Source organism: Colobus angolensis, unplaced genomic scaffold (genome assembly GCF_000951035.1).
Source record: "Colobus angolensis palliatus isolate OR3802 unplaced genomic scaffold, Cang.pa_1.0 Scaffold106, whole genome shotgun sequence".
Taxonomy (NCBI): Eukaryota; Metazoa; Chordata; class Mammalia; order Primates; family Cercopithecidae; genus Colobus; species Colobus angolensis.
Genome location: NW_012111586.1, coordinates 3860579 through 3871103, shown reverse-complemented (window position 1 = coordinate 3871103; position 10525 = coordinate 3860579). Strand labels below are relative to the sequence as shown.

The 10525-nt window shown below is 41.7% G+C and overlaps 1 protein-coding gene across 1 annotated transcript in view; it reads left to right on the top strand.

Moving 5' to 3' along the window:
* GPBP1L1 (GC-rich promoter binding protein 1-like 1) overlaps nt 1-10525 on the top strand; it is a 67152-nt gene that overhangs the window by 23772 nt on the left and 32855 nt on the right. The window contains exons 2-5 of the mRNA XM_011946549.1: nt 1723-2764; nt 3811-3925; nt 8581-8710; nt 9070-9356. Coding sequence (XP_011801939.1) covers nt 3866-3925; nt 8581-8710; nt 9070-9356 — 477 coding nt within the window. The 5' untranslated portion in view covers nt 1723-2764; nt 3811-3865. The remainder of the gene's footprint in view (nt 1-1722; nt 2765-3810; nt 3926-8580; nt 8711-9069; nt 9357-10525) is intronic.

The window sequence follows — 10525 nt, the reverse complement described above, 5'->3', positions numbered from 1 at the left end:
GCACCACCACGCCTGGCTAATTTTTGTAATTTTAGTAGTGTCGGGGTATCACCATGTTGGCCAGGCCAGTCTTGAACTCCTGACCTCCAGTAAACCACCTGTGTCGGCCTCCCAAAGTGCTGGGATTAGAGGCATGAGCCACCGCACCCGGCCTAATACTCTTCAGTTTTACAAGTTTATAAAAAGAGCAATAAGTGAATAGTCATCTTGTACCCATCACTCAACTTGAGAAATAATGCATTACAGATACAGTTGAAACTCTTTGGGACCTCTTTTTTATTTCCCTTCCTTTTTCCCACAGAGATACTTACTATCCTGAATTTGGTATTTCTTATTCCCATGAACTTATTCCCGTGAACGATATAGTGCAAGGCTGCTGAATTGGATATATGAGAAGTATCTTCCAAACTAAAATTTACCAGTATAGACCAGAATTGCCCATAGATGCAAATTTTCTTTTCTATCAAATAAATCTTTCTGCAGCCAGGCACAGTGGCTCACACCTGTAATCTCAGCGCTGTGAGAGGCCAAAGCAGGAGGATTGCTTGAACCTAGGAGTTCAAGACCAGCCTGGGCAACAAAGTGAGACCCTGTGTCTACAAAAAAAATTTTTTAATTAGATGAGCATGATGGTGCACATCTCTAGTCCCATGGTTTTTTGCTACTTGGGAAGCTGAGGTCTCTGAGAAGATTGCTTAAACCTGGGAGTTAAGGATGCAGTGAGCTATGATCAAGTCACTGCACTCCAGCCTAGGCAATAGGGTGAGACCCTGTTTCTAATTTGAATCCCCTGAAAGAATGTTGAGAACTTACCAAAGAAATTTTTGTTTCACTCAGTGCCTAACAAGTTAGATTATAAAAGTTTTAAGTCTCTGAATTGAGAGCCAGGTATCTAAATACATATGTATATATAAATAAATACATAAAAAATACTATGACAGATATCTTAAGGATCCTAGCTGTGGCTAGTACTAAACAAATAGGTAGTTGGTGACTTTGGTAATATACCAGCAAGCTGTGTGGTTCTTTGACCACTCATGGCAACCTGTTCTATTTATGAGAGAAAAATCTAGATCTGAAAGACCCATTATTTTGCATTTCTGAATACCTTAGACAGCTGTTTGGAAAATTTGGCCTCTCGAAGTGTTGAGATTACAGGTGCTTTTATATAAAAAAGCAAACTCCAGGCCAGGCACGGTGGCTCACTTATTTAATCCCAGCACTCTGGGAGGCCAAGGCGGGCAGGTCACAAAGTCAGGAGTTTCGAGACCAGCCTGGACAACATAGTGAAACCCTGTCTCTACTAAAGATACAAAAAATTAGCTGGGTGTGTTAGTGCACACCTGTAATCCCAGATACTTGGGAGGCTGAGGCAGGAGAATCAACTTGAACCCAGGAGGTGGAGGTTACAGTGAGCTGGGATAGCGCCATTGCACTCCAGCTTGGGCAACAAGAGCGAAACTCCATCTCCAAAAAAAAAAAAAACCAAAGCAAACTCTGTTTAGGTGACTTTTCTCAAATCCTTAAAAAAGATTTATATCCAAGTCATCTTGTTGGTATAGGTGGTGACATACATCCATAGTATCTAAATTGGACTTAAGGGTTTTTACTCTCAGGGCCTTGATTTGATTATTTAACTGTGTCTCATTTTAGCAGATATATATATATATGAGATAGTGATTTTGCCTCCTGTGATTTTACGTTTTGTTTTTCCATTTACAGAGTAATAGATTCGTGTGGCCTTCAAATGATTGTGAAATGGTGGAAATGGATCCAAAATAATAAGTGACTTCTCTACCAAAGCAGTAGAAGATTCTCCATATCTCCTTCCAGTGGCTCAATTCAGATTGTGGGAAGGAGCAGAACAAGTGAAACACAGAAAACCGAAGAAGAAATCCTCATTTTGGAACTATATCTCTCCTAGACTATTTCTTAATACCCATCCCACCCATCTTTCTAATGTTTTAACTTTGCTCTGAATTTATAAATAGTAAAGGCCAAAGACGTAGAATATACATTTAGAAGCTTTATACCAAGAAATTTGCCTTGAAAGCTGCTGTTTGTGGAGGGAAAAGTGTATAGCAAATTCCTGTCTGATATATTTTTATTTTTATTTTTTTTAACAGACAAGATTTATGTCCCTAGATTTTGAAGGTTAAGGCAAATATAAATACATATCTGCACACTATTTTTTAGCAGTTGCGTGAGTAAGAATAATGAAATTTGTATTTTAAGGACTTTGTCATGTGGATGTTTTGGAGTTGACTGCTCAGATCTCTTATAGGGCCTTAGTATTTTTGATCTATCACCTTGATGACATTACTTGTCTACACTTGAGCCCATCTGTCTTTCTAGCTATGACCTTGTTATGAACAGTGTTTGCACTCGGTGCAAATATCCATGTCTTACCTAGTTAAGCAACATCATAGTGCCATAACTCAAGGAAGTTGAATGAGGTGAACATAGATACAGCTCTTTCCCCTTTCCCCTCTTTTTAAATGTAACAAATACTTTTTATGTTCCCCTTCCCCCCTTCCCCTTTTCCCTTTCCCCTTTTGGAAACGTATCGGGAACCAAATAGTTTAAGATGAGCAGTTGAGGGGACTGAGAGAGTGATCCACACAGAACCTGGCTTCTTTGTGCTTCATCGTAAGTCGTGCTGCCGGCCAGGTTACTTAAGCACCCTTTTAACAGGAAAACCTCGTGGGAGATCCAGCTGGCCAACTCGAGTTCAGAAACAGGACCACAGAGGTTACACTCTGGGGTAAATATCCATGTGTCTAACTTGGAAAGAAGACTCTGTATATGCATCATAAAAAATACCTACTGCTTTCTGATGTATTTAATTTTGGAGAATATCAGTGGGGTGATTTGAAGACACCAACAGATCTCAGGAAAACTGATGCTAGTTGGTATTTGAAGAAATTAATGTGAACTAAATAGAAACGCTCTTGAGAGGTTGTATCGTCCTTCTCTAGGAAGATCCCCCCCACCCCCCTGCCCACCGCTTGAGGCAGGGTCTCACTCTGTCACGAAGGTTGGAGTGCAGTGGTGCAATCTCAGCTCACTGCAACCTCAACCTTCCCAGCTCAGGTGATTCTCCCTCCTTAGCCTCCAGAGTAGCTGGGACCACAAACGTGTGCCACCACACCTGGCTCCTTTATTATTTTTTTGTACAGATGGGGTTTTGCCATGTTGCCCAGACTGGTCTCAAACTCCTGGGCTCTAGCGATCCACCTCGGCCTCCCCAGGTGTTGGGATTACAGGTGTGAGCCACCGTGCCCAGCCAAGAATATTTTCTACTGCTTTTGCTAGAATTTACCTGAGTACTTGAAGCAGATTAATCTCTTTTCATAAGTGTCTGTGGTTTTAAATAGATGTTTAATTCTTCAAGTTCTTTGATGTAACAATCAAGAATTCATTAGCTTCCTTCATAAAACCTTCCAGATTCACTGGGTGCAGTCACTCACACCTGTAATCCCAACACTTTGCGAGGCTGAAGCAGGAGGATCTCTTGAGGCCAGAAGTTCAAGATCAGCCTGGGCAACATAGCAAGACCTTCCTCTACAAAAAATAAAAGTCAGTCTTCCAGGCACATGTTACCGTTTTCTTTTGTTTAGAACTTTTGTTTTAACAAAAATTACTTTTATTTAGAACTTCTCTGAGTTATAAGGCTTGGTAAGTAATTTATAAAGAGGCTCAGAGGGCAGATCTTTCTGTAAAGAGGAACCTTAGAATAATTACAGATTCCTTTACACATTGGTATCACATTCTTATAAACATTAGTGATTTGAGTTGTTTTGTTTTCAGATCCTGGCCATGAGGTTGGATGCCTCACCTTGCTGAAAGGAGACACTGGACCTAAATGGCGCAGCATGATTTTGTTCCTGCTTGGCTAAATTTCTCAACACCACAGTCAGCTAAGGTACTGTTCTCCATTCCTGTAGTAACTTCTCAAATACTAGAGGGTTTGGGAGTGGTTTTTGGTTGTTTTTTGGTTTGGTTTTGTTTTGAGACAGGGTCTCCCTCTGTCACCCAGGATGAAGTGTGGTAGTGTGATCACAGCTCACTGCAACTTCGGCTTCCTGGGCTCAGGCAATCCTCCTGACTCAGCTCCCAGGGTAGCTGGGCCTACAGGCTGCATACCACCACACCCTGCTAATTTTTGTTTTTGTTGTTGTCGTTTTATAGAGATAGAATTTCACCGTGTTGCCCAGGCTGGTTTTCAGCTCCTAAGCTCAAGTGATCTGCCTTCCTGGACTTCCCAAAGTGCTGGGATTACAGGCGTGAGCCACTGCACTCAGCCCAGTCCTGATGTTTTTTAATATATTCAATCTCATCTGAGGATTTCAAAAACATTTTCATAGACAATAGCTTTCTGTTAGAAGGATATAAGTAATTAGGCAGTCCACACGAGTGTGTACCTTAGTACCTTATTACTGCCAAGTATCTCACTTTTTTATGTTTCTTTTTTTCTTTTTTTAAGTATCTCACTTTTTTCATTACATCCTAAGGCTTTTCTCATTACATGACACAGTTAAGTCTTGTATTAGCTGCAGCACACTTTGGAGATTAAACATACTTGCTAACCTGTTGTCGAGGTCAAAGGGGCAGAAGTAAAAGGGGAATGGCACTTGGGTATACAGACCTTTGGAGTGAACACACATTTGTTTATGGCAATAGATGAAGAGGAGGAAAAGGTAGAGACAGTGATTGTTCAACTACTACATGGACCTCAGATTAAATTCTAAAAACTGTTTTAGAGGTATTAACCTACTTAATAATTTCAGGGGAGGTGTGTGTTGTATTAGCGGTAAACACAAATGGAATTACCAGTTTATATAGATTAAAGCAGACCTAGTCACAGTACACAAAAGAATCAGCCTGAGTTATTGATGAAACGTTTGGGAAGCTAGTAAACTTAAAAGCGCTTCCCATTTTGCCAACGAATAGAGGAAGAATGAAATTGGTAGGCATTCTCAAAAAAAAAGGCCTACCTTTCCTATTTTAAAATGTGGACTTCGGGAAGGTGCTTCTGGTCTCATCTAGACCCATGGTCTTTTCTCTAAACTTCATTTTGTTTCAACTTTATTTTACTTACTTATTTTTGAGACAGGGTCTCTGTCATCCAGGCTGGAGTACAGTGGCGTGGTCATACCTCATTGCAGCCTTGAACTCCTGGCTCAAGCAGTCCTCTCGCCTTAGCCTCTAGAGTGGCTGGTACTACAGGCGAGCACCACCATGCCCGGCTAACTTTTTTGTTTTTTTTGTGGAGATAGAGTCTCACCATGTTGCCCAAGGTGTTCTAGAACTGGCCTCAAACGATCCTGTCACCTCGACCTCTGGAAGTGCTGAGATTACAGGCATGAGCCACTGTACCAGCCTAAACTCCATTTTGGGATTTTTGTTTGTTTTTTTTATAGAGATAGGGTCTTACTCTGTTGCCCAGGCTGGAGTGCAGTGGTGCGATCGTGGCTCACTGCAGCCTCGACTTCCCTGGCTCAAGCGATTCTCCTACCTCATCCTCCAAGGTAGCTGGGACTATAGGTGCACACTACCACTCCCAGCTAATTTTTTGTATTTTTTTGTAGAGATGGGGTTTTGCCTTGTTGCCCAGCTGGTCTTGAAATCCTGGGCTCAAGTGATGTACCTGCCTCAGTCTCCCAAAGTGCTGGTATTACAGCAATGAACCACCACACCCGGTTCTAAACTTAATTTCAAATTGTCTTAATGAAATTTGCAGGATCTCATAATTGGCCTAATCTGACCCAAGGCTTGGAGCTACTGGGCTACATGAAAAGTATACAGATCTATCAGAGAAGAATAATTGTTTTAGCACAGTGAACTAAGTAAAAAGAATTAGAAGACATTCTTTCATTGTCAAAACTGTAGTAAGCAAAGTCCTGTGGTTTTGGCATAAGGATAGACATAAAAGGAATATAATAGAATAGTGAATTCAAAAATAGGTCTGTAGAGGCTGGGCTCCGTGGCTTATGACTGTAATCCCAGCACTTGGAGAGGCTGAGGCAGAAGGGTTGCTTGAAAGCCAGGAGTTTGAGACCAGCTCGGGCAGCAAAGTAAGACCTTGTCTGTATAAGAAAAATTTGAAAAAAACTAGGCAGGTGTGGTGGCGAATACCTGTCATCCCAGCTACTTGGGAGGCTAAGGCGGGAGGATCACTTGAGCCAAGGAGTTTGAGGCTACAGTGAGCTATGATCGGGCTACTGTACTCCAGTCTGGATGACCGAATGAGACCTTGGCTTTTAAAAAAACAAAGAAAAGGCTTATGTATGTATTTTGTTGATTTTTGACTAAAGTACAAAGGTAATTCAATGAGGAAGTGATAGTGTTGTGTTTTTGAACTAGAAGAACTAGCATCTGTCTGTATGGGGGTGGGGTAAAGAACCTCAGCCTTTGCTTCATACACAGAAAAATTAACTTGAAATGGAACATAAGTTAAAAACTTAAAACCATAAGACTTTTTTTTTTTTTTTTTTTTGAGATGGAGTCTTGCTCTGTCGCCCAGGCTGGACTGCAGTGGCCAGATCTTGGCTCACTGTAAGCTCCGCCTCCCGGGTTCACACCATTCTACTGCCTCAGCCTCCCGAGTAGCTGGGACTACAGGCGCCCCCCCCCTCGCCCGGCTAGTTTTTTGTATTTTTTTTTTTTTTTAGTAGAGACGGAGTTTCACCGTGTTAGCCAGGATGGTCTTGATCTCCTGACCTCATGATCCACCCGTCTCGGCCTCCCAAAGTGCTGGGATTACAGGCTTGAGCCACCGCGCCCGGCCAAAACCATAAGACTTTTAAGAGAAAACAGGAGAAAATCTTTTTACCCACTCGAATGGGTAAAATATTGGCAAGGATATGGATAGTAAGAAAAATAAATGTAAACATGCCCTGACTTAGGTTTTCCTTGTCAAACATACCCATATTTTCATGGCTTTATGGACTTTGTTCTCTATAATTTAAGAATGTCGGCTGGGCGCGGTGGCTCAAGCCTGTAATCCCAGCACTTTGGGAGGCTGAGACGGGTGGATCACGAGGTCAGGAGATCGAGACCATCCTGGCTAACACGGTGAAACCCCGTCTCTACTAAAAAAAAAATACAAAAAACTAGCCGGGCGAGGTGGCGGGCGCCTGTAGTCCCAGCTACTCGGGAGGCTGAGGCAGGAGAATGGCGTAAACCCGGGAGGCGGAGCTTGCAGTGAGCTGAGATCCGGCCACCGCACTCCAGTCCGGGCGACAGAGCGAGACTCCCCCTCAAAAAAAAAAAAAAAAAAGAATGTCATAGAATAGGCCAGGCACGGTGGCTCACGCCTGTGGTCCCAGCACATTGGGAGGCTGAGGTGGGCAGATCACAAGGTCAGGAGATCAAGACCATCCTGGCTAACATGGTGAAACCCCGTCTCTACTAGAAATACAAAAAATTAGCCGGGTGCAGTGGTGGGTGCCTGTAGTCCCAGCTACTCAGGAGGCTGAGGCAGGAGAATGGCATGAACCCAAGAGGCAGAGCTGGCAATGAGCCGAGATAGCGCCACTGCACTCCAGCCAATGTGACAGAGCGAGACTCCGTCTCAAAAAAAACAAAAAACGAATGTCATAGAATAAAATTCTTTGAAATAGGAAGGGATATTAGAGTTAATCTATAAAGTTTCTCAGACTGCTTCCTTTCAGTTTTATTACCTCAGAGACTTATTTTTTTCTCTCTTGACCTCTTTCATTGTGTGTAAATGGGTAAAATGGGTATGATGCCAAAAGTGTAGTATTGTTACAAGTATTATATCTGGAAATAAATGTTGTATAAAACTATAAGAACTCTATAGTAGCTTGGTGCTGTGGCTTACACCTGTAATCCCAGAACTTTGAGAGGCCAAGGCAGGAGGATTGCTTGAGGCCAGGAGTGAGAGATCAGCCTGGGCAAAATAGTGAGACCTCCATCTCTACAAAAAATTTAAAAGATTAGTCAGACTTAGTGGCATGGGTCAATATGTTCTAGCTGCTCCATAGGCTGAAGCAGGAGGATCCTTTAAGCTCAAGTTTAAGCAGCTGCAGTGAGCTTTGATTGTGCCACTGCACTCCAGCCTGGGCAACCATGAGACTTCATCACTTTAAAAAAAAAAAAAACCTCTGTAATTACTACCGACCTCCTAGGGTGATATGTCAACCATTGCCTTCACCCTTATTCCAGAAATACTAAAACTTTAGGATTATTTTTGAGGCAATCATCTTGATTTTCCTCTCCTACAAGATAAATATTTTTAAGTGTAAAGTTTTGGAGCTTATACTTACAGATATTTGCAAGGTTTTTTTCCCCTCCCCCTCCTTTCATGCAAACAATTGAAATGGCTAGCTTTTCTCCTCTCCTGGAATAAAGGAAGTGAATTAATGATTGAATATATAACCTAGGACTTCTCTAAATTAGGCACCTGGGGGTACCCTTAGGGTCTGTATGTTTATAATATGGATTTCTATCACCATTATTACTTGTTTTTTGAAGGCCTGATGCAAAACCTATTAAGATATTGAAAGGGACTAATAGCTGTTTATCCATTTGCCTCTCCATACTTCATCATCTTAGTCACCTACTGCCACCTTCGAAAAACACGGAGAGCACCTACCCAGAGGAGAAGGTAGATTTGGAGTAAGCCGCCGTCGACATAATTCCTCTGATGGTTTTTTTAACAATGGTCTCCTACGAACTGCAGGAGGTGAGCTGTGTCCACTTTCATGACTATGTTTAAGCTACTCATTTAGGACAAGCCCAGGCTGTGGGTAGTGTCTGTAATCTTGAAATAGGATCTTTTCTGAACATAGTTTTCATTTAGATTCTCTAGTAGTCATTATGCAACTACATTTCTTTCTAGGTCTAACTATGATTATGATTCTCGTGAATCATCTATTCAGTTGGACTGATTTCAGAAATTACCTCACAAAGAAAAAGATACATTTTGTGATTTTTTGTGTGTGGACTTTTTATTAACAAGTTCCCCTGAAGGCCTTTTGCCAATACCTTAAACCAAATCAGGAAGCAAACAATCTAATTAGTTCCTTTTCTTTACTATTCTAGATTCTTGGCACCAGCCCTCCCTGTTCCGCCATGATTCTGTGGACTCTGGTGTCTCTAAGGGAGCATATGCTGGAATCACAGGGAACCCATCTGGTTGGCATAGCTCCTCCCGAGGTCATGATGGCATGAGCCAGCGTAGCGGAGGTGGCACAGGGAACCATCGCCACTGGAATGGCAGCTTCCACTCCCGAAAAGGGTGTGCTTTTCCGGAAAAGCCACCTATGGAGATTAGGGAAGAAAAGAAAGAAGACAAGGTGGAAAAGTTGCAGTTTGAAGAGGAGGACTTTGTAAGTATGGATCTTTAGATGTATGGTTAGAAGCCAACAAATAATGTCTGAAATATGAAACGCTGTTAGTAATGAGAACATTTCAGAAATTACAGAAAAAGGAATTTGTAAGTTGAGGGTTTTATTGTATTTAGAGGAAAGGAGTTAAGTTGATAACATTTGAAAATGGTGACCAAAACTCCTATGTAACTTGTAGCAAATTTTTCATCTTTGAGTCTTTGGAATTTAGAAAAATCTTTAATTTCTCTTAAGTCTTACAAAGTTTACTCAAATATAATTTATGTTAAAATGTACTCTTGCATGTTAAATTGTCTTTTTTCCAACTATGATAAAACATTTTTTCTCTTGATTTTGTTCTCTATCATATAAAATTACTGTGATACGAACATGTAATTGGGAGTATTTTCGCTGTTGCCTATATGTTCAGTAACACTTGGTGTTATTGTGTGTTAAATTACATGCCTTTTGGCCTCTTGAAGGTAGCATTTTTAGAGTATCTAAAATTTTTAAAATATATTTTATTTAAGAAAATATTATCAGGCTGGGCTCGGGGGCTCATGCCTGTAATCTAAGCCCTTTGGGAAGCCGAGGCGGTTGGATCACCTGAGGGCAGGAGTTCAAGATCAGCCTGACCAACGTGGTGAAACCCCATCTCTACTAAAAATACAAAAATTAGCTGGGCTTGGTGGTAAGTGCCTGTAATCCCAGCTACTTGGGAGGCTGAGGCAGGAGAATCACATGAACCTGGGAGGCAGAGGTTGCAGTGGGCTGAGATTGGGCCATTGCACTCCAACTTGGGCGAGATAGAGCGAGATTCTTTCTCAAAAAAAGAAAAAAGATTATCATTTTAACAAATCAATATCTAAGTTGGCCAGGCATGGTGGCTCATGCCAGTAATCCCAGCACTTTCAGAGACCAAGCCAGGAGGATTGCTTGATGCCAGGTGTTTGAGACCAGCCTGGGCAGCACAGCAAGACCCTTGTCTCTATAAAAATTTTTAAAAAAATTAGCTGGGCATGATGGCACATGCCTGCAGTCCCAGCCACTAGGGAGACTGAGGCAGGAGGATTACTTGAGTGCTGGAGTTTGAGGCTGCAGTGAAGTATGATTGCACCACTGCATTCATGCCACCATGCCCAGCTAATTTTTTTATTTCTTTTTTTTTTTTT